This window comes from Eubalaena glacialis, chromosome 2 (assembly GCF_028564815.1).
Source record: "Eubalaena glacialis isolate mEubGla1 chromosome 2, mEubGla1.1.hap2.+ XY, whole genome shotgun sequence".
NCBI lineage: Eukaryota > Metazoa > Chordata > Mammalia > Artiodactyla > Balaenidae > Eubalaena > Eubalaena glacialis.
The window spans coordinates 193,764,119-193,788,295 of NC_083717.1; the positions used below are offsets into that span (position 1 = coordinate 193,764,119).

General features: G+C 46.2%; 1 protein-coding gene across 3 annotated transcripts in view; it reads left to right on the top strand.

Moving 5' to 3' along the window:
- The window catches only part of LOC133084538 (cytochrome c oxidase assembly factor 8), a 33,452-nt gene extending 10,107 nt beyond the window's left edge, over positions 1-23,345 (top strand). Inside the window, exons 2-6 of one of the 3 annotated variants that reach the window (XM_061181339.1) lie at positions 7,204-7,330; positions 10,589-10,786; positions 11,502-11,565; positions 19,978-20,068; positions 22,942-23,345. In XM_061181339.1, the coding sequence (XP_061037322.1) occupies positions 7,204-7,330; positions 10,589-10,786; positions 11,502-11,565; positions 19,978-20,068; positions 22,942-23,047 (586 nt within the window). In that variant the 3' untranslated portion in view covers positions 23,048-23,345. Of the gene's footprint in view, positions 1-7,203; positions 7,331-10,588; positions 10,787-11,501; positions 11,566-14,595; positions 16,091-19,977; positions 20,069-22,941 lie in introns of those variants that run through there. The other 2 variants (XM_061181341.1, XM_061181340.1) reach the window with 2 other exon arrangements.
- The last annotated feature ends 832 nt before the right edge of the window (positions 23,346-24,177 follow it).

Below are 24,177 nucleotides of genomic sequence, written 5' to 3' on the forward strand. Positions count from 1 at the left end.
TGTCCTCCAAGAGTGGAGTCTCTCTTTCCCCTAGTCCTGTCGAAGTCCTGCAGTCAAATCCCGCTAGCCTTTGAAGTCTGATTCCCTAGGAATTCCTCCTCCCGTTGCCGGACCCCCAGGTTGGGAATCCTGACGTGGGGCTCAGAACCTTCACTCCAGTGGGTGGACTTCTGTGGTATAAGTGTTCTGCAGTTTGTGAGTCACCCACCCAGCACTTACGGGATTTGATTTTATTGTGATTGCACCCCTCCTAGCATCTCATTGTGGCTTCTCCTTTGTCTTTGGATGTGGGGTATCTTTTTTGGTGAATTCCAGTGTCTCCCTGTCGATGACTGTTCAGCAGTTAGTTGTGATTCTGGTCCCCTTCCTTTTTTTAAAGCAATTTGTCTGGGGCTGCTGAGGGGAGTGTATCCTTTGGAGTTTCACACAGTCTGGATTTTGCTGATTGCATTCCCATGGTGTAATTTAACATGTTCCTCTGACCTGTGTGTTTCCTGTAAACAGACAGCTGCACTCTAGAGCCTTGACTTCATGTGGATTTGACTTTTTTATTTTTGAGAAGGCTACTTCACTGGTTATTGATTTTCTGATGTTAAACCAACCTTGCACTCCCAGTATAAACCCAGCTTGGTCCTGATGCAACGGCCCTTTTGTGTGCTGCTGAATTTGGTGTGCTGATTTGTCTAGCATCCGTCTAGAATGAGAGGCTGGGGGCTCCAACCCTCCAGAAGGGAAAGGCTTTCAGTTCCCATCCCGGGAGGGTTAGGACTCTAGACCAGGAAGCAGGCCGAGAACACTGAATCTGGCCAACGTTTGTTCCTTTCATTGTTGCCCGTTGGTTTCCCCAGTGGCTGGCAGTGAAACTTTAACTCAGAGAGGAGCTTTGTGTTGTGTACAGGCACTTCTGGGAAGGAAGGCGCTGGAGAAAAAGGTCTCCCACTCCAAATCCCGGCTTCTAGAAGGACAGGCCCCAGGGTGGGAGTGTGCTGGCAAAGCTCTGGAGCCTGCTGAAAGGCAGAAGGGATGGAGAGCCAGGCTGGGCCTGCAGAGCTGAACAAGGAGAGGCCTGGTGTGGGGCTGCCCAGCCTGGCAGTTTACAGTTAAAGAGAAAAAACTGGAAGGTTCATCACCACCCCACCCCCCAGTAATGAAAACTCAGTGTGACCAGTAAGAACATGTGTGGTCCTCTGCGGAACTGTTAGGTCTAGCACGCCTTCCCACGCACATCCCTGCCACTCCAGGCCTCAGAAGCTGTGCACTGTATGCTTTTGCTGTAAGAACCATAAATTATGGTAATTATTCAAACCTCAAAGGGATTCTTTCTTTTCCTCTCCCAAGCCCCTTCTTCTCCCTTTTAAATAGCAGTTCTTGGGTGAACAAAGACAGAATATATGTTTATAGGGGAGAGTAGAAGGACCACTTCTGCCATAATTGAAGATACAGTCTCTCAAATTACAGTGGAAAACTGAGGATGATTGAAGGAGTTGGTTCACAGAGTTCACATGTAAACTGTAAAGTAGTTTATAAGCAACAACTAAAAGATGCGTATGGGAAAGTAACTGAATACCCCAGCTCCTCTTTGAGCTTGCTTTGTTATGTGTGGGCAGCTGGGGTGGCTTCTTTAACATTTCTTGATAGGGAACCTGTAAGAATAGATGGGGTACAGTTCTGGAAGATAGTAAAGCAGGTAAACAGGTGCAGTTAGGGTGGAACCTGCCCCTTTGTCTCCTTGCTGCTGGCAGAGCTGACGTCTCCAAGGGGTGTTGCGCAGCCTCCCCAGCTTGGAGGAGGGGTAGGAACCCCATCGTGCAACGGAAGTTCACAGCAGGGGACCCAGGCTGGCTCCGTTTCTGTCTCCACTCACTGCATCCCTTTGTGTGAATCACCGTCAGTTTCTAAGAATATCTGAATATCACAGAGGCAAAGGCTGTGTGGGAAAAGTCCAGAAATATTTGCAGGAAAGTAGGGTTTTTTTCTTAAAAGCTTTTTTAAAAGAAAAGGAAAATGTGGTAACCATATATTATTCTTAGAATGATGGATAAAACATTAAAGATCTATGTGTTACGGTCCTGCCTTTACTTTCTAAAAAGGATTTTTAAGTCAGTCTAGTATCAAGTCAGTGTATTTCAACCCTGATGATGAGGAGCACAGTTTCAGGTCTTAGGTAGCAGATCAGGATGCCTTTCTGCTAGTGGGGCCCTATCACTTTCACACACGAAGGATGAGTCCCTTCTTGGGGACTTGCTGGCCCTTCATTTAGAACTTTCCACTCTGGCTGTGCCTCTTACGGCTCAACTTTGCTTCCCAGTGACACCAAGAGAGACACTCTTTAGAAGAACCAGACAAAAGTAAAAATGGTCAGAGATAAAGATGTTTGAATCTGCAAGAAGAAACGAAATAGCCATGCTGAACTAGTCAGTAGGGTGTAGTAGTCCGGTGTGGAGTGTGAACTGGCCACGCAGAGGTGACAGCTACGTCTAGGCTTCTCCCCGCCTCCCTCTGTCCCTCTCCAGCAGCCGGTCAGCCTGGCTTTCCACTTCCCCTGCAGCTCTGACGTGTCCACCTGCGACAGTGCCTCCCTGTTCTTCCACACGTGTGAGTCGTACTCCAGAACACTCAGCCACTCAACGTGCTCTGCTTCTCTGACTATACAGCCTTTGAGAGTTTCCTGGAAAACCGAGGAACTCATCAAGAATTAGCAGTTACGTAAGGAACACTCTCGGCGCTGGTGGCTTCTGGCTCCCTCAGAACTTCTCAGCATCCTGCTGCTAGTTATCAGTGATTGCCACGTCTAGTTGAACTGCGCTAGGGACTTCCCTGGTGGTCCAGTGGTTGAGAATCCACCTGCCAATTCAGGGGGCGCGGGTTCGATCCGTGGTTGGGGAACTAAGATCCCACGTGCCACGGGGCAACTAAGCCCTCCTGCCACAATTACTGAGCCCACGCGCTCTGGAGCCCATGCACCGCAACAAAAGATACCACATGCTGCAGCTAAGACCCGACACAGCCCAAAATAAATAAAATAAATAAATAAATATTAAAAAGAAAAGAACTTTGCTAGACGTTTTTCCACCAAATCGTTCATGTAAATCAAGCTTTTTGAAGATGAAGGGATTTCTCTGCATAAGCATAGAGAAAGTGAACAGGAAAGATTTTTAACAACTGGGAAGAACATTCCTCCAACAAGTACTTGTTACCACCAGAGAGATGCAGTTCCTGCCCCCATGGGCTTGCAGTCTAGTGGGCGAAATGTGTTTCCTCACCTCACCAGGGGGCTCAGGATGCCCTGGAGATGCGCCATGGAGCCTGAAGACAGTGAAGGACGAGATGAGAGAGGAATTCAGGGAGGACATAAGCAGAGTTCCCGAGGACGGTCAGAAATCAGCTGTCTTGTTATTAAAGGAAGTTCCGGTGGGTGGAGGGGGAAGCAGAGATGGGGCGGGCCCGGCCTGCTAGACCACAGTGAGGATTTTAGACTTTATCCTGAGGGTAATGAGTAGTCACTGACGGTTTTTAAGGGAAGAAGTAGCACGGTTAGGTTGAATGATTTGGAGCGATCGCTCTGGCTGCAGTCTGGAGAATCGGTGGGTGTGGGGCGGGCCTCTGGAGGCAGTTGGAGCTGCACGCACTAGCTGACTGCAGAACTGAAGTGGAGCCTTCAGCCAGCCGCCGAGGCCCGCGGCCCGGGGCAGCTGGCACAGGACGTAGTCGGAGCCGCTGCAGCTGCAGCTGTTTGAACCCTTCAAGGGCCTGGTGGGAGGGTGCCAGAGTTAAGTGCTGCTTGGGCCTGGAAATCCGTAAGCTTATTCCCTGGGCCGCAGAGAAGAAGGCTTCTCAAAAGATAGTACTTGACTCCCTTTAACTTTCATCAGCTCTAGGCTCTTGCATCTTCTGCAGCTGTGAGAAAAATTCATCTTAATAAAAATGTTTGCATCAATCATGAAATAAGCTAGCATGAAGCACGGAGAAGGTTTTAGTTCTAGCAGCTTCATTCTCCAGAAGTCTGAAGATAATAAAAGAAAAAGTAAAATAAAGTATTGGAAGCAGCAGAGCCTGCTAATATTCATTGCTCAGAAATGAGGCTAATTAGAATTCTTATGGCAAAAACTGCACACAGAATTTTAGAAAATATTAAAAAAAATTTTTTTTCCTTACTAGTTTTCTAATACACACACACTTATATTTGCTTGTTTCTAGAAGACATTAACTACAGGAAACAAACTTTTTTTATTATGCTGATAATTTTGGATGTTCTATTAAGTTTCTTCTATATCCTCATAAATATCTTTAGGAAAATTAAAAACATTTTTAGGCATTTAAACTAATGGTGTAAATTTTAGCTCTCTAAAGAGTACTGAAGGGACTTCCCCGGTGGTACAGTGGCTAAGGCAGCGCACTCCCCATGCAGGGGGCCTGGCTTCGATCCCTGGTCAGGGAACCAGACCTCTCACGCTGCAACTAAGAGGCAGCACAACCAAATAAATATTTTTAAAAATAATAAAAATAAATAAATAAATAGTAGTAAAGGGTAACAAAATAAGCCACCCCGAAATAGGCCACTTTGGCATAAAGATTATTTTGAGCTAAAAGCACTTGAAAGACAGCAGGTGCAAGAAGGGCACTGTGACCTCCCCCTTTTCTTCCTTTAGGCAGGAGATAAACCTCTCACGTGAAAGCTGCCCTTCCTAAGTCAGGAGCAAAAGTGTGTCCTTACCACCAGAGCGTGAAAGACATCTGTGCAAGCGGACCTCGGTAAAACAACTCTTACCTTCCTTTAGTCTCCCCATAGATTTTAGTCCCTCTTCCACAGTGGCTACTTTTTGTTCAGCCTGGTATATAGGCAGTTGGGCCTATCTGCTTTTTGGGGTCTTCATTTTCCTATGGGTGCTCCCATGTGTACATAAAAAAATTGTATGGTTTTCTTTTGTTAATCTGTTTTATGTTAGTTTGACTCTCAGGCCCGTTTAAGAGACTCTCAGAGAGGAGAGGGAGAGTTTGCCTCCCTTACTAAAGGTTGGATTATAATTATCTCTACTTCTGAGGTTATTTGCATCTATTTCTACCATACCTATATGGCAGAAATAACATATAATGGTATTTCTGCACATCTCTTCCCAGTTCCTTGTTCAGTAACATCACATTGCTAGCTTGAAGTTGTCCATGGTGGAAGTCATTGCACTATGGAAACTGGCAAATTCTCCAAATCAGGGCTTGACTTACTGTTTTGTTGATTGTCCAGACTTAGGAAAGTGAAGGATGAAATGTTAGTACACTTGACCCTTGAACAATGAGTATTTGAACTTCGCGGATCTACTTATGCTCAGATTTTTTTCTGTAGTACTATACACTCTCAGGTTGGTTCAGTCTGCAGATGTGGCACCTCCGATATGGAGGGCCGACTGTAAAGTTGTATGCAGATTTTTGACTGTATGGAGGGTCGGCACCCCTGACCCCTGCGTTGTTTGAGGGTCAACTGTAATGTGGATTAAGTTAAGAAGCATATCTTGGGACTTCCCTGATGGTCAAGTGGTTAAGACTCCATGCTCCCAATGCAGGGGCCCGGGTTCGATCCCTGGTCAGGGAACTAGATCCCGTGTGCCAGAGCTAAGACCTGGCACAGCCAAATAAATAAATAAATACTAAAAAAAAAGAAGTAGTGTATCTTGTTGGTTGACATCATATTGTGAATAAACCAAATTGAGAAAATGTTCTTCCAGTATTTGAAAGCCGTTATCCATTTCATCAAAGAAATCATTTGTGGACTTCCCTGGTGGCGCAGTAGCCCCCGCTCGCCACAACTAGAGAAAGCCCGCGTGCAGCAACGGAGACCCAACGCAGCCAAAACTAAATAAATAAATTAATTAATTAATTACAAAAACAATCATTTGTGTCCTTGACAAACAGGTGAGGTCAGTAGGTCTTGTTCACCCTACTTCTTCTTCTTTTTTTTTTAAATTAATTTATTTATTTTTGGCTGCATTGGGTCTTCGTTGCTGTGCGCGGGCTTTCTGAGCGGGGGCTACTCTTTGTTGTGGTGCGCGGGCTTCTCATTTCGGTGGCTTCTCTTGTTGCGGCGCACGGGCTCTAGGCGTGCGGGCTTCAGTAGTTGTGGCTCACGGGCTTAGTTGCTCCGCGGCATGTGGGATCTTCCCGGAACAGGGTCGAACCCGTGTCCCCTGCTTTGGCAGGCCGATTCTTAACCACTGCGCCACCAGGGAAGTCCTCTAACAATCTTTTTTTTTCCCCACTCAAATGCTGTATTCTTTTACCTAATCTGTCAAGGGTCCTTAAAATTTTGAAATTTTTTTTAAAAGATACTTTTCTAGAAATGTTTTGAGAGTCTGAGGGAATCGTATGTACTTTTCAGCATTTCCTGCTCATTCACTTATTCTAGACTCAAAATAATTTTCTAAATAGTAAGCATTCTTTTTAAAAAAATTTTATTTATTTATTTTGGCTGCGCTGGGTCTTTGTTGCGGCCCTCGGGCTCCTCTGGTTGTGGCGCTTAGTTGGGGTATGTGGAATCTTAGTTCCAGGGATTGAACCTGGGATCGAACCCAGGCCCCCTGCATTGGGAGCGTGGAGTCTTAACCACTGGACCACCAGGGAAGTCCCAAAATAGTAAGCATTCTAATGCTGAGCTGAACATGCCACAGATTTTTAATAGAAAATTATAAATGCCAGTGTTGTCTTAAAGGCAGAGCTATAATGTGTTATAACTCAGTAACTCTGTGTTCTCAGATGTAAGGAAAAGCTTTTTGCATGAGTGGATGTCCCTGCATATTTTGTAATATAACTTGACCTGCTGAACTCTGAGCGGTGATGGCAGAGCTGATGTAACCTCCTCAGGTGTTCTCTGTGGTCTGAACAATCCACGCTAGGTGGCCACACCAAGCTTTGTAACCCACTTCCCGACCAAACCCACTGCTATCCTTGTCATGTTTTAAATTCTTCCTATTTTTAGACTGCCTGGGAATTTAGAAGATTTAGGAAGGTCGTAGCATCCAAGACAAGGAGAGGGCCGACGGGTAGTGCTGCATTTAGCAGTCTCCTTCAGTTAATGCCAAGTTCTTGGGATGCTTGGTGTAGGTTGGTGGTGCTTAGTGGCAGCCGTCAAAGCGAAAACTAACTGACTGTGTTTCCTAAAGAGTGACTTGGTTTCCTTTCTCAGTCTACACTTGGTTCTGTACTCTGATTGTCCAGGGCTGAGTCCAGGGACCAGAAGATGGCCAGACCCACACTAGGGAGAGGAATGCTGAGGATTGTGGGATTGTGCACCAAGCTGAGCTGCTGCCTGGCCTCTCCTTTCCTCCCATGGTGCTCCTGCCAGGTGAGCCATCGCAAAACACACAGCTGCACCTGGTTAGCTGCATTAATTTGTGAAATTATTAGCTATTAAAGCTACGTTTTTCAAATGAAATTATCAGTAAGCTGCTTACTGATAGAAAAAGAGCTGCTTTATCTTAAATTTTGCAAACTCTGCATCTCTCTTTTTAGTTCCTTGGAAGTTGCAGCTTATAATGGTGATAGTGAAGTACTGAAATATCCTAAATGAAGGGCCTTCTAAATGCAAAAGAACTGTTAATTATGTTCAATATAGTAATTTTTTATCTTTGTAAGTTTTACCACTCTTAATTTTTATTGAGGTGTAATTTATATATAGTAAAATGAGTGCACCCATTTCGAGTTTGATGAGTTGTGACAAATGTGTAAATCTGTGCAATCACCACCCCAGTAAGATCAGAACATCACTCCAATCCCCCCCACCCCTCACTCTGGGCTACCACTGATCTGATTACTTTTTCTAGAATGTCACGTAAGTGGAATCACATAGAACGTCCTCTTTGGTGCCTGGCTCTTTCGCTCTGTATGTTGTTTTGAGATCTGTCCGTGTTCCACCTGTCAGTAGCTCACTCCTCTCCGCTGCTGAGTAGTTTTCTAGTTGTTTCTGGAGGGAGGTCTGGCGGGAGGCACTCCGATGTTCCGGAGGTAGAAGTCACACTCAGTAGAGCTTTTGCTTTTTTAAAATTGGAGGGCAGTTAATTTACAGTGTTGTGTTAGCTTCAGGTGTACAGCAAAGTGATTTAGTTATACATTTTCCATTATAGGTAGAGCTTGCTTTTTTAAAAATAGGGTATAAGAGATTTCCAAACTGAATATTATTTCCCCCCATGGATTATGGTTACACTGATCTTTTAACAGACAAATGAACAGTTAGTCTTTTTTTTTTTTTTTTTAAGAAATTCACGTTCTTATTTATTGGTTGATTGATTGATTGATTGATTGCTGTGTTGGGTCTTTGTTTCTGTGCGAGGGCTTTCTCTAGTTGCGGCGAGCGGGGACCACTCTTCATCGCGTTGCGCGGGCCTCTCACTATCGCGGCCTCTCCCGTTGCGGAGCACAGGCTCCAGACGCGCAGGCTCAGTAGTTGTGGCTCACGGGCCCAGCTGCTCCGTGGCATGTGGGATCCTCCCAGACCAGGGCTCGAACCCGTGTCCCCTGCATTGGCAGGCAGACTCTCAACCACTGCGCCACCAGGGAAGCCCAACAGTTAGTCTTTTGATTACTCAGCTGATCTCTTTATTTTAATATCAGGTTTATTGAAGTCCAGTTCACATATAGTAAAATTCACTCCTCGCAGACATGTACGCCACAATTCAAGATATCGATCACTTTCACCACCCCAGAAAATTCCTTTGTAGTCACCCCCTTCCTCCACCCCAGCACCTGTCTTTTCCAGGATGTCTTGGGAATGGAATCATCCAGTGTGCAACCTCTTCGGTGTGGCCTCTTCAGCAAAGTGCCTTTGAGAGTCATCTGTGTTACCTGTAGTCTCCTCTGTTGTCCAGTAGTGTCCGTCACATGTATGTGCCATGCTGTGTTTTTCTGTTCATCAGTGGAAGGGTATTTCGGCTAATTCCAGATTTTTTTTTTTTAATTAATTAATTAATTAATTTTTGGCTGTGTTAGGTCTTCGTTTCTGTGCGAGGGCTTTCTTTAGTTGTGGCAAGCGGGGGCCACTCTTCATCGCGGTGTGCGGGCCTCTCACTATCGCGGCCTCTTGTTGCAGAGCACAAGCTCCAGACGCGCAGGCTCAGTAGTTGTGGCTCACAGGCCCAGTTGCTCCGCGGCATGTGGGATCTTCCCAGACCAGGGCTCGAACCCGTGTCCCCTGCATTGGCAGGCAGATTCTCAACCACTGCGCCACCAGGGAAGCCCTAATTCCAGATTTTGGCAGTTAATACGTAAAGCCACTTTAAACAGTCATATCCAGGTTTTTGTGCGAACATGTGTACTCATGCATCTTGGATAAATAACCTGGGAAGGGGTTGCTGGGTTGTATGTTAGGTGTGTGTTTAATTTTATAATGGACTGCTGACTTTTTTCCCAAGTGGTTGTACCATTTTGCATTGCCATGAGCAATATTTAAGAACTTGATTGTTTTACGTCCTTGACAGCACTTGTTTTGGCAGATTTTTTTTTTTTAGCCATATTAATAGTTGTATAGTGATATCTCATTGTGGTTTTGATTTGCATTTCCCTAATGACTAATGATGTTGAGCATTTTTTATGTGCTTTTATTTGTCATCTATATATCTTCTTCGGAAACTTTTATTTAAATATTTTGCCCATTTTTAAATTGGGTTGTCTGTTTTCTCTTTTTCTTTTTAAATTTATTTATTTTTATTTATTTATTTGTGGCTGTGCTGGGTCTTCGTTTCTGTGCGAGGGCTTTCTCTAGTTGAGGCGAGCGGGGGCCACTCTTCATCGCGGTGCGCGGGCCTCTCACTATCGCGGCCTGTCTTGTTGCGGAGCACAGGCTCCAGACGTGCAGGCTTCAGTAGTTGTGGCATGCAGGCTCAGTAGTTGTGGCTCGAGGGCTCTAGAGCGCAGGCTCAGTAGTTGTGGCTCACGGGCTTAGTTGCTCCACAGCATGTGGGATCTTCCCAGACCAGGGCTCGAACCCGTGTCCCCTGCATTGGCAGGCAGACTCTCAACCACTGCGCCACCAGCGAAGCCCTGTTTTCTTATTATGGAGTTTTGAGAAGTCTTTATATATTCTAGAAACAAGTCTTTTTACAGATTTGCATGTATTTTCTCCCAGTCTGTGGCTTGTCTTTTCATTTTCTTAATAGTGTCTTTAGGAGAACAGAAGATTTTAACTTTGGTGAAGTCCAGTTCATCTATTTCTTATTTTGTGGATTGTGCTTTTGGTGTTGTACGTAAGAAATCTTTGCCTAATCCAAGCTTGTAGAATTTTTACTGTGTTTTAGAAGTTTTATAGTTTTAGGTTTTACATTTTACACCTTTGATCCATTTTGCGTTAATTTTTGTATATGATGCAAAGCACAGGTTGACATTCTTTTTTCGCCTTAGGATGTTGAATTATTCCAGCACCATTGTTGAACATGTTTGGTGTAGTATTAATGTGAATGCTATTTATTATAGTTCTTTTAATTTGGATATTCCCTGGCACATAGTCTTAAAAAGAGGAAGCTAACAAGGGTCTTTAATGAATCTGGACTGTTCATTTTATAATACTAGAGATTCATTAAGTTGTATAGTAACCCCATGCGTTTTGTTAAAGGTCTCAAGATTCTGCCCTCCAAGAAAATCTTGCCATGATTGGATAGGACCCCCAGATAAATATTCAAACCTTCGACCTGTTCACTTTTACATCCCTGAAAATGAATCACCATTGGAACAAAAGTTAAGAGAATTAAGACAAGAAACACAAGAATGGAACCAACAGTTCTGGGCAAACCAGAATTTGACTTTTCTTAAGGTAAGTTTAGGTTTCGGGTCAGAATGAGAAATAATACAGTTGGCCACTTGGGGGCGCTAAATCTTTAGCATCTGCTTTGCCTTTCAGTTATTTGGCAGCATCTCATTGCCTCCCTGCCATACATATGTATGTGTGTATATATGCGTAGAATTTTAAAATCAGTATGTAACTGTAAAGAAGAAATATTGATCATTCACAGAATCACAGATCTTGAGATGTTCAAGGAAGTAAAGGGAGTAGCAGAGCCGGAACCGGAACTGCAGGTTCCACATGTGTATACGCTTGTGTGTGTGTGTTTATGAAATCATGGGTGTCTGGGATGTGTTGTCATTCTTCCTGAGAATTCAGGATTCTTAACAGCATACTCATCAATAAACTACGAGAAAGGAGTATAAATATTCTAATCCAGAAGAAAGACTTAGGCGATACATGTTTATCCATTTGGGCAGGCTAAGTCAAATGGAGTTGCATTCATCTTATTCTGTGGATTTATAAACAAATAGTGCCTCCCAAAGTTTATTAAACATCTCATTTTCAAATCCTATTTCAAGCATGAAACTTTTAACTAAGTTCAGATGGTTTAAAACAGGCTTTGAGATGGGCCACTTCTCAGGAAATCCACACCCAGACTTCTCCAGAGCGCTGAGAGCTGTGTCCTAGCCAAGGAAAAACGGAAAGACGAAGAAAGGGAATTCTGATAGCTGTCTTCTTTTAGGAAAAAGAAAAATTTATTGACTCAAGACTAAAAGCCAAAGGCCTGGAACTGAGAGCTGAATCAGGTGAGTGAGTTCTTTTTCTGCCAACACTGGTTTTGTTTGAGTGACTATATGAGAAGGTGTGAAGACAGAGTATTAGGGCCTCCCTGGCTGTCCAGCGGTTAAGACCCACACTCCCACTGCATGGGGCGCAGGTTCCACCCCTGGTCAGGGAACTAGATCCCACGTGCCTCTCGGCACAGCCAAAAAAAAAAAGAAAAGAAAAACAAAGGATGTTGACTGAAGTAGAGAAAGCTCAGGGAGCAGGTCATGGCTCCATGGGGCAGGCGCTCTGAGGGTGTCCTCAGTGCTACGTACATCTGTCCTCCTCCTGCTCCCTCTTCTGTCTTTGGGTGAGGTCAGCCCTCTCGTCATTTTGGGTCATTCTGATCGATGACCTCTTTCTGAACTTTGGACTTATATCCGAGGTCCCATGGCTGCAGCAGCCTCTGTCTCTTCTGCCCTGGCTTCTCTTCCCTGATTCCTGATGGCAGTTCATGGTCCCACTGACCATGAGCCGGAAACTGCAGAGTCATCCTGGAAGCCCCTCCCCACCCCTTCATCCTTCATCTCTCCACCAGATTTACCTCTTAGGTGTTTCTCAGCACCTTTGCTACTCCCTGTCCTTTTTTTTTTTTTTTTTTTTTTAAATAAATTTATTTATTTATTTTTGGCTGCGTTGGGTCTTTGTTGCTGTGCACAGGCTTCCTCTGGTTGTGGCTCACCGGCTTTAGAGCGCAGGCTCAGTAGTTGTGGTACACGGGCTTAGTTGCTCGGTGGCATGTGGGATCTTCCCGGACCAGGGCTTGAACCCGTGTTCTCTGCATTGGCAGGCAGATTCTTAACCACTGCGCCACCAGGGCAGTCCTTACTCCCTCTCCTTTAAACATGGCTTTAATTCAGGCTCTTGTTAATTCTCTGCCTATTGCAGTATCTTCCTAATTGGTTCCCTGGCCCCCAGTCTTTGAATCAGGGGTCAGCAGACTTTCTGTAAAGGGCTAGATAGTAAATAGTTTAGTCTCTCTGGGCCATATGGGTCTCTCCTTCAACTGGTCAGCTCTGCTGTTGTTCTGTGAAAGCAGCCATAGAAAATACATAAATTAATGGGCGTGAACTTGTCCCAATAAAACTGTATTTACAAAATCAGCTAGTAGGCCAGATTTGGCCTGCAGGCTGTAGTTTAGCAACTCATGCCTTAAGTCCATTCTTTGCAGTGTAGCCAGTCTGTTCTATCCAAAATGCAGTTCTGATAGTTGCCACTCAGCTTAGGTTTTTAGATTTCCTGTGACGACAGAGTGACAGCTGTGCTCCTCCTTCTGGATTGGAGGCCTGCCCGGCCCCTGCCCGTTTTACCTGTTTTGTGTCTTGTTCCCCAGGCTGCGCACTTCATGTGTCAGGGATGCAGACTGCATTCAGTTCCCTCTGCCTACCGTGCTGTCTTTTCTTTTGGATGGAGAATCTAGTGCTTAAAATAACCTTTAATCATTTTCTCTCGGTGTTGATGTTAGGCCTGAATAAGATTTTGTACCGTTGGTTAAACAGATGTCTACTGTCAAAACATTCTGATGGAAAATCTGAAATCGTTGACCCCCAAAGCCAGGTCTGTGTTGGGCTAAAGCACCGTGACCCTCCCTGCTCGTGGTAGCCTTGCCTGGGCTCATTAGAATAGAAGTCTGGGGAGGATGGAGTTGGCCCCACTGAGGGTCTGGGAGGGCAGGAGTGAGCAGGAAAGGGTGCTATGTCCTATCAGTTTTTGTTTGTTTTTTGGTTGTTTTTTGGGGGGGGGCAATAAATATTTTAATTTTTGTTTTATTTTTATGGTGACAGACAATTTTCAAGTTTATTTCCTTTTTTTTTTTTTTAATACAAAGCTAAACCACAAACAGGTACAACCAAGACATTTTATCTCCCATTTACACAGTCCCATTGAATCCTCCTCCAACTGGCTGACTGCTGAGCAGGCAAGTGTGGGGTGAGGGGAAGACTTTCTTAGGTAGCACCGTCCTGAGGCCGGGGGCGGGGGCATCGAGGCGAGGACAGGCTCTCATCCCGAAGCAGAGAATGAGAGCCCCGACTTCAGGACTGTGCCTTTTGCACATATGTTCTGTTTTATTTCCCATGGTGACCCAATGAAGTAGGTACTGTTACTTTTACCATTTTGTAGATGAGGAGCCCGAGGGCAAGTTGTTTGACCAAAATCACAGAGTGAGTAAGTGGAGGGGCCTAGGTCCTGACCTGGAGAGTGGATTCCCAGCGAGGCCCACGGGCCACTGTCGTCTATGAGTATCATGGATTCCTACTGATGGCGTTACTGAGTGTTGAAAGACGGGCCTTAATTAGATTTCAGATTAGTCTGGTAAGAAAACAGGAAAGAGTATGTTGAGGAAAGGACTCATGAAGGGAGGTGCCGCTCTGTCAGCTGTTTAAACAGTTACCAGGCTGCAGGGATGGAAATGGGGGCGGGGGGACAGGTGTGTCACCCCCGTGGGCCAGAGCACGCATGTGTGATACCTGAGTGCAGGGGTCTCGCAGAACCCAGGAAAGAGGAGTTTCGTTTAATAAGTGATGTTGGAGGAACTAATTATTTTTGACCCAAAAAGATAAATTTAGATTCATGCTCCCTGTAATACAAATGTATTCCAAACGGATGAAAAAGTTAACTATTAAAAAACAATTGTTTATGGAGTAAAAAGTTAAATACATCGCTCCTAGTTGTAGAAAGTCTAACAATAAAAGTGACCCTCCATTATCTGGAGGAGTGATGATTCCCTGAGCTTGACAGTAAAGGTAGAAAGATTCAAGAACGTGAAAACTGACAATGTCTGGATTAGTCAGGACTGCCTTTGATCTGTCCTCCTGGAAAGGAGAGTTTGCTGAGGGGACACGAAGTGGCTCAGACACAGGACCAGGGGAGAGCCAGGCCCAGGCATGGCCTGCACTCAGACGCTGGCCCTAGAGGCAACCCAGGACATCCTCCCTCCTCTTGTTTCACCTCCTCTCTACCCCACTGCTTCAGCCTTCTCTTGCTGTAAACAGGCTTTTTCCACCTCTCAGTTTATACCTCCCAGGTCCAAGGAAGTAGCCAGACTGAGGCTCTGCCCAGGCGGGGTTCTGTTGAAGGAGTGAGGCTGCTCCACAGACAGTGCCCAGCAAACCTGAGGGCCAGGCAAAGGGGTCCACGTCCAGGAAACACATTAAACGTGAACGGCAGGTGGCAGGAGGCGTTTGTGGCAGAGATGAAGAGGCGTGTGTGGACTTTATGAAAAGCCTTAACAAATTTGTAGAAATAACAAAACACCTGCAGATGAATAATGTGACTACAAGAAAAAAACTCCTCAAACTAAATTTCACAGTGCGTATTAAAACAGCACCTAGGGACTTCCCTGATGGCGCAGTGGCTAAGAATCCGCCTGCCAATGCAGGCGACATGGGTTCGAACCCTGGTCCAGGAAGATCCCACATGCCGTGGAGCAACTGAGCCCATGCGCCACACCTGCTGAGCCTGAGCTCTAGAGCCCGCGAGCCACAACTACTGAGCCCACGTGCCGCAACTACTGAAGCCCTGGCACCTAGAGCCCGTGCTCCGCAACAAGAGAAGCCACCGCAATGAGAAGCCCGCGCACTGCAACAAAGAGTATCCCCTGCTCACCGCAACTAGAGAAAGCCCGTGCGCAGCAGCGAAGACCCAATGCAGCCAAAAATAAATAAATAAAAAATAAAAATAAAAAAAAAAACAAACAGCACCTAGGCCTTGTTTTATGCTTACTGAACTCAAGGAGATGTTTTCCCAGCTCCTTTTCCAGAAGGATTTAGTTGCATGAAGTACGCATATGCCAAGAAGCGGGGAAATTATGACCACTGAATATCTAAGAATTCATCCTATAGGAAAACATGGGAAGACTTCACTCTGTTCCTTGCAGCATTGTCTTTCATTGCCAAACAATGGGAAGTATCTAAATATCCAATCATTTCAGATTAGATAAGGCTGTGGTGGCCCACTGCGCACTGGATGTTCACTGGAATATTCTGCAGCAGTCTAGGAATATTATTGACTTAATTTCAAGTGGGAAAAGTAGAATACCATGACGTCAACTCTGCCTGCCCCCAGATTAAATCTCGTGTAAGGCAGGCAGTGCTGTGGGAGGGTTCTTGCCTCTAGTTTCTTTTACTGCTGAAGTGTTTATGCAGCTGGAGCGGGGTGCCATCAGGATGGATTTACTTTAAGTCAGCTGGTATTTAAGAAACACCCACTCGGTTTTCGGTAAATGTGTAATAAATTAGATTGTTCTGCCTGTCATTCTTAGTATTGCTAAAGTTCCGTATCACATTGCAGTGTCGACAGGTGTGGAATCTGAATTACTCAGCAAACGTTTATGGTGCTTCTGCTTTATGCTGAGCGTCACCTGGGAATGTTTGGGCAGGACACCAAACTAGACCAGTAGCTGAAGGTGGCACCCCCACCTGTCCTTAGAACCCTGGGGCGCCTGCTGTTCTGCCGGCAGCGGTGACGAGCGCGCCCCTCTGTGCCAGGCCCGTCCCACCTGCCACACTGACCGCGACTCAGTTTGTCTCAGAGCAGCCTTATGAGGTGTGCTGTTGTGATCCGCGTCGTGGAGCCCGGAGAAGCCACAGTCCGGCCACGGGGCCGGCGAGGGACGGAGCCCCGGCCCGTGGAGCCACTGCCTGCGGGGCCGGGAGGACACGTCCCACCTCCTCAGCTCCTCTCGTCATCGTCATCGTGTGAGAGGCAGGGGAGGCTGGCTGGAGGGTGCGCAGACGCCTCTCCCTGGAGGACCGGCGGGACCCGCTTGCAGCTTAGGAGACGCCGGTGCTCTCGGCCAGCATGCGCGCCCCGCTCCCCGGAGCGAGAGCTCCGTTTATGGCGCCCGCATCGCGCTGCAGGCCTGCCTGCCCCTCCGCTCCCTCACGCTGTGTTCAGCCACGTCTCTGCCTCTCCACACCCGTCACTTGCTCTGCCCATGCTGCTCCCCTTCTGTGCCCTGTGGAATCCTAGCTGGACTGTCCCCTTCCCTGGGAGCCTTCGGCTTCCCTCCCCTCCTCAGGCAGCTGGTTGTCCCTCTCTTTCCCCCATCAGCATCCACCCCTTGATTGATTCCAGGTATTTACTGAACACCTGCCACATCCCAGGCTAGTCCTGGGGACCAGCTGGGGACGAGACAGAGCCACGGCCTCGCCTTTGTGGAGCAGAGCTCCTTGCGTGGGCCGGGAGGGTGACCAGCAGACGAGCAGCTCGGTGAATGCACTCCGCACTCCCGGGGTGTTGACCGCGGGGGAGGACGAAGCCCGGGGGGAGGGCAGGAGCCGGCGTTTTAACAGGGGCCTTGGGGAAGCCCCCTGGGAGGGGAGGCGTCTGGGGAGGTTGCGAGAGGGTCTTCCAGATGCAGGTTTTGAGGAGCAGCAGGAGGCTGGGTCAGAGGAGCGAGGACACGTGGAATCGACTGCTCTTCACTCAGCCCGCGGGGGTCCAGGTGACGTGTGGGCCCCTGCTCAGGCTGGCCGGGAGGTGGCCCTTCTGCCTCTGTGGGGGACAGCCACGCTTGTACTGTGAGGTCTGCGTTTGCCTTTGTGCTGTGTGAGTTCAGGGTTGGCCACTTTCCCTCCTGTTTCTGTAAAAATGTGCCCTGGGGTCACCTTCCCAGCTCTGTCTCTGTCTCCCAAAAATCCTGGTGCAGTTGAAATGTCAGCATCAGCTTTGCAGCCAGGAAACACGGCCTCTGTCTGGAGTCCTGGCGAGTGGACTAACCCCGGGGGGAGCCAGAGCGGGGGCCTCTCTGGATGGGGGTGCTCTGCAAGTGCAGGGACCCTGGGTGCGACGCCTGTTTGGAGCTTGGGGCTTCTAAGCCAGAGGGCTCTCTCCCCAGTTTCCTCCTCCCACCAGCTCCTGGCAGCCACTAGTCTACTTTCTGTCTCTATGAATTTGCCTATTCTGGACATTTCCAGATAAATGTCATCATATACAGGCATACCTCATTTGTGCTTTGAAGATACTGTGTGTTTTACAAATTAAATGTTTGTGGTAACCCTGTATAGAGCAAGTCTATTGGCGCAATTTTTCCAACAGCATTATTTTGTAATTAAGGTATGTATGGTTTTTTAGACATAATGCTATTGCACACTTAATAGACCTCAGTATAGTGTAAACATAACTTTATATGCATTGGGAAACCAAAAAATTCATGTGACTCACTTTACTGCAATATTTGCTTCATTGTAGTGGTCTGGGACCAAACCCTCAATATCTCCAAGGTTTGCCTGTAATATGTAGTGTTTTATGTGTGCCTTCTTTCACTTAAGTGTGTGTTTTCAAGGTTCATCCATGTTGTAGCATGTATCACTACATTGAAGATTCTTTTCTATGGCTGAATAATATTCCACTATATGGACATACCACATTTTGTTTATCCATCAGTTGATGGACATTTGGGTTGTTTCCACTTTTTGACTATTATGAATAACACTGCTGTGAACAGTCACGTATATACCTGTAAGTGGGATGCAGGGTCATATGGTAACTCTATGTTTAACTTTCTGAGGAACTGCCAAGCTGTTTTTCAAAGTGGCTGCATCATTTTACATTCCAACCAGCAATATGTAAGAGTTCCAATATCTCTATATCCTCATCAACACTTGTTATTGTTTGTCCTTTTGATTGTAGTCATCCTAGTGAGTGTGAAGTGATATCTTATTATCTTTTTAAGTTGAATTTCCTTAATGACTCACTAGTCATTAGTTGAATATCTTTTCATGTTCTTATTTGCCATTTTTATATCTCCTTTGGAGAAATGTTTATTCAAATCCTTTAAAATTGGGTTATTTTAAAGGATTTAATTGGGTTATTTCTCTTTTTATTGTTGAGTTGTAAGAGTTCTTTACATACTCTGGATATTAGACCCGTATTAGAAGGATGATTTGCAAATATTTTCTCCCATTCTGTAGGTTGTCTTTTCACTTTTTCAGTAGTGCCCTTTGAAGCACAAAAATTTTAAATTTTGATGAAATCCGGACTTCCCTTGTGGTGCAGTGGTTAGGAATCTGCCTGCCAACACAGAGGACATGGGTTCAATCCCTGGTCCGGGAAGATCCCACATGCCGTGGAGCAACTAAGCCCGTGGGCCCCAACTACTGAGCCCATGTGCCACAACTACTGAAGCCTGTGCGCCTAGAGCCTGTGCTCTGCAACAAGAGAAGCCACCGCAATGAGAAGCTCACGCACCACAGCAAAGAGTAGCCCCCGCTTGCCGCAACTATAGAAAGCCCGTGCGCAGCAGTGAAGACCCAACACAGCCAAAAATAAATAAATAAAATAAATAAAATTAAAAAAAAATTTTTGGGGGGATGGAATCCAACTTATCTATTCTTTTCTTTGTTTGCCTGTGCTTTAGGTGTCGTATCTAAAATGCATTGCCTAATTCAAGGTGATGAAGATTTGCACGTGTTTTCTTCCAAGAATTGTATAGTTTTATCTCTTACATTTAGGTCTTTGATTCATTTTGAGGTTATTTTTGTTTATGGTGTGAGATGGGATTCAGCTTGTTTTTTTTTTACATGTAGATAATCGAGTTGTCCTAAGCATTGTTTGTTGAAAAGACTATTTGTCCCCGTTGAATTGTCTTGACACCCTTGTCGAAAATCACTTGCCCATAAATGTTTGGGTTTAGCTCTGTTCTATTCATCTATAAGCCTGTTCTTCTGCTGGTATCACACTGTCTTGATTACTGTAGCTTTGTAGTAAGTTTTGAATATAAGAAGTGTGAATCCTCTAACTATGATTTTCTTTGCCAAGGTTGCTTTGGCTACTGGGTTTCCTTGCATTTTTATATAAATTTTAGGATCCACTTACCAATTTCTTTTGTTTTTTGGTTTTTGGGTTTTTTTTGGCCGCACCGCGCAGCGTGTGGGATCTTAGTTCCCCGACCAGGGATTGAACCTGGACCCCAGCAGTGAAAGCAAGTCCTAACCACTGGACCGCCAGGGAATTCCCTGTCAATTTCTGGGGCAAAAAAAAAAAAAAAAAAAGCCAGCTGGGGTTTTGGTAGGGTTTGTTTTGAATCTATATGTCATTATGGGGGAGTGTTGCCACCTTAACGGTATTAGGTCTTTGAAACCATGAACATGGGATGTCTTTCCATTTATTTAGGTCCTTCATTTCTATGTTTTGTAGTTTTTAGTGTGTAAGTCTTATACTTCCTGCCTTAAATTTATCCTGTCTTTCATTCTTTTTGATGCTGTTGTAAATGGAATTGTTTTCTTAATTTTGTTTTCAGATTGTTTATTGCAAGTGTATAGAAATACAGTTGATATTTGTATATTGATCTTGTATCCTGCAATCCTGCTGAACTCATTTGTTAACTCTAATAATTGTTTGTAGAACCCTTCCCCTTAAGTCTTAATGTTTAAGTTGAAATTAATTTTCAGGTCAAAAAACAACATTGAATGCAGAAGAAATGGCTGACTTTTACAAACAATTTTTAAGTAAAAATTTTCAGAAGCACATGTATTACAACAGGTGGGTGTCTACTTTTTTCCTGAAAATTTGAATATCACAACCATATTGTCTAGGATTATTTCGCTATCTGAATTTAACATTTGTGTTTATATTAAAGGTAGAAGTTGCTATCAACTTAGTTTTCGCACTTTTAAATAAAATTGACAGCTTAAAGTTATTTGCATGGCATCCCTAAAGCAGCTTGCACCCCTAGTGCGTAGACAGCGGGTTCTACACAGCACTTCCCACTGAAAGGAACCTGGACTCCATTGAGAAGCACAGTCTGGGGCAGGAGCAGCACAAGAGGAGTCGAGACGTCTTGTGTTTGAAAGTGAGGAAGCTCTGAGCCCGGCGGGGTCATGGGAGAACAGCCCAGAAGGCGACGCGAGGGGCTCCCGTAGGCCAGAGACGAAGCCATTGCAGCCACACAAAGAAAGTGACGGCTGTGGATTAAAAATCTATCAAATATGCTAACATCTTTGCGATCATAATGACACTGAGTGGCTCACAGGCACCGCGGGGTATTGCTAGGCAGCCAGCCCATTGTTCTGAAAATCGATACGTGAAGGAGCGCCTCCAAAGAACACTCACCTCTCCTGCCTTTCCTGCCCCGACTGGATTCCAGGGTAGCCAAACGAAGGAGCATTTTTCTTGATAGAACAATGACAGCTAACGCAGGAGTGCTGGAGTTAGATCTGGGCCTGATCACCCCACAGCTGCTAAACCGCTGGGCAGCAAGGCTGATGGGGACTTCATAATGGATAGGTCGGGCTGATTGCACCTGAACCCCTGGTACCTCTTCACACTGTGCAGAGTGGGGCAGCGGCCTGCGCGCATCTCTGTGAGGTGCGGCAGGAGGTACCGAGCACGGCCAGTGAGGTGTCCTCACCAAAACAAGGGAACTGCAGTCTAGCAGGCCTCCGGATCTAATACCAGGTTACAGGAAAAAGATAAAAGGGTGTGTTGGGGGGGGGTGGTGGAGAGAGCGGTTCACAGACCATGCTTAAATCATAGCCTGAAGATACAGTCCCAGAAGTTGGAAGTTCTACAAGACAGACGATCCAGTTTCAACCAGTAACTAGGATTAAAAAAAAAAAGGAGGGGGAACTAGTAGAATAAAAGAGACTTCATGCAGTGTGTAGACATTGTTTGGATCCTAATACAGACAGACCACCTATAAAAAGGTATTTATTTTTGACAGTCAGTCAAAGGAAACTGAACAGTGACTGTATATTAGGTTGTATAGATAAGTTATTGTTCATTTTATCAGATGCAATGATGGTATTGTGGTTAGGTGTTTTTAAAAAAGGTTTTGACGGTACATAGTGATGTGTATTCCCAGGTGTGATGATAGGACGTGGCGTTTGAGATCTGCTGTGACATTCATAGAGCAGTGGCCACGCCGGATGGGCAGGTGGGGCAGGGTCTAGACAGTGGGGTGATCGTCGAGTCTGGAGGAGCTCTTGAGTGACACTCAGGCATAAAGCCCAGTCCTGCAGCGTCCAGAGTCTGTTGCTAATGCTGTCATGTGTCACTCTGATCTAGCTGAGTTATTCAGTCAAGCCAGTATTAATTAGGTTTCCCTGGACCTTTGATTTCTGGTGTGGACACAGCATGTTTGCATCTTGCTTCCTCTCCGGTAAGCTTGATGTTTTCCGTGTGGCACTCAGAGTAGAGAGAGGGTCGGGCAGTAGTGGAGCCTGAGCGCTCCCGCTCTGTGCCCGCGCCACCTTCTGCCCCTGCTTTCCTTATGGAAACAGGAAAAGCTTAGTTTGTCTTTTCCACTACACTTTATCAATTCAGGTTGTCTGTATCGGTGGAGTGGAATCTGGCTTTTCCTTAATAACCTAAGAACTTTAATCTCAGTGGGATACCAGTTTTCTTTTTTCTGGAAGCCTTTTTTATTAGGGCATTGCTTCCCATTTATGGCATCATTGAAGTGGATAGAAATGTAAGGATCGTTCTCGTGTGGAGAGGGGTTTTCTATCTAGCCGTGCAAAGGCTCCAGAAAACTGGTATTTTTACCTCTTGCTAGTACTTCACTTAAGCCCTTGGTTATTCTCCATTCTTCTATGCTGAGATCCAGTCAACCATTTGAGTCCAGTCTGGAATAGCAGCTCCATGTTCCCTCATTAGCTCATTTGAACGAAAAGCATTGGCACTTGTTGGCATTTCAGCTTCCAAGGGCTCAGCACTGAGAGTCTGGAATGTGTGCTTTCCATTGTGGAAACTTGCCAAGTTTTGCCCATTCAGCTGCTGACAACGTGGTGAATTTGCAAGCTCTGACATGTTCTGTAGAGTAATTCACAGGCAAGTGAGCCTATGACAGCATGTAACTCCATCCCAGTATTTGTATGAGAAGTTCTGGAATGATCTCTTTCGAGACACAGGTTACCCAAAAGTTCAGATCATCTAGAAAAAGAAGATATGAAACTTGATGATGTTGGCACTTGGACAAGTTAGCTTCTCAAGATGGAGTACTTCTGTCATGTGCTTCTTATGCAGTTAAGGTGCCAAAGCCTGGAGGGTCCCCACCGAGTTCCGGCAGAGCCTCCAGTCCTTTTCTGAGAGGTTACGCCCCCATCGCTCTACAGTTGTGTCTCCGAGAGAATGCCACTGGGCTCTGGGGGCCCCAGGGCTTCCGAGAGCTCTTTCTGTGTCTTCTAGCAAAAACTGAGGAAGGCTGCAGCAGCCTCCAGGAGTGGGAAAAGCGGGGTCGGGGTGCACTGGGCACATCAGCCTGATGAAAATCCAGGTGGAAGGAAGGCAGGCTGTTATGGGCAGTCTAGCTTTAAAGAGGGCGGGAAATGGCAGAGATGGTGAGGAAGGGTGGAAGAGGAGACAGTTGGGAGGCCTGAGCGTCGGTCACGTGTGCTTGTCCTGTTCCTCTTCAGGGACTGGTACAGGCGTAATTTTGCCATCACCTTCTTCATGGGAAAAGTGGCCCTGGAGAGGATTTGGAACAAGCTTAGACTGAAACGAAAGAAGACCAGCAACTAGGAGCCCACCCTGACCCACCCGCCCAGCGTCTAAGTTTCCACGAGAAGCAGCTGCTTATAGGAGCTCGTTTTACGAGGGCTTGAAGACCTGTGTGTGCAGGGCAGGCTGGGAGGACGCGGGTCCTGTTGCGCTGTGGCCCATGTGGCTCCGTCCTGACTGTGGATTCGAGGCTGGCTCTTGGTCATGGAAGTGATGTTAAATAAAACCCAAGCACTGTGTGCCTGTTTTCTGTGTTTGTGAATTATATCAATTTGAAAGAGAACAATATAAAGATATTAATAAAATTTCACTTGAAAAATTTGACTCTACCGATAGGAATGTTTTGGAGGCTGGCTGCGTGTTACCACGGCCTCACCTGACCAGTGAGCGCTGGTTATTGGAGGCCCCGGGTCCTGGCCCTGGTGAAGCGCAGCTGTCCGGGGAGGCGTCTGCACACAGACCCGGAAGCAGGTGCGGCTCCTCCACCAGACCCCAGGGGACTTTGCTCCATTTATTCCAGGGAGGCAGAGCCTGTTTCCAAGGTTTTCCGGAACAGCTTTCTGTGGCTCATGTCCCTCTGCTTCAGTTCTTATAAAATCAGCATTGTTTGAAATAGGATTATGTGGTTATAAAATGATGAGGCTCTCTTTGTACTGTGTCCTGGAGCCGTGGCGGGGAAGGGGTGGGGGGACCTGCCTCAGCAGCGAGGAAGTGCCCTTCAGAGCCAGGGCATAAGGTGTCCTCTGAGGACAGATGAGACATCTGGATTTTACCAAAAGCCACTTGGCAAGCAGTTTTTATTCCAAAATGGGATGTGACAGTAGAGTCGAAAGGCTGGATTTCTTCTGTGGCTTATAAACTGCTGCCACCGAAGATGATTTCCAAGGAGAAATTCCAGAGACCAGAGGAAGCACATCATCCCACCCCCACCCCACCCCAGGCTTTTAAGGGCCACGCGGATGGACGAGGGTGATGCTGAAGAGGAAGGCCAGCGCTGGGCGCCACTGAGCGCCGTGGTTCCTGGCGAACGCTGTGTGGTCCATCAGCTCCGTGGGCTGTTAACCCAGGTGTCCATGGAGGTCCCCAGGGAGTGGAGTGCGTGCACCAAGCAGCGTGGGACACGAGGCTTCACAGAAATAACCCCATCTCAC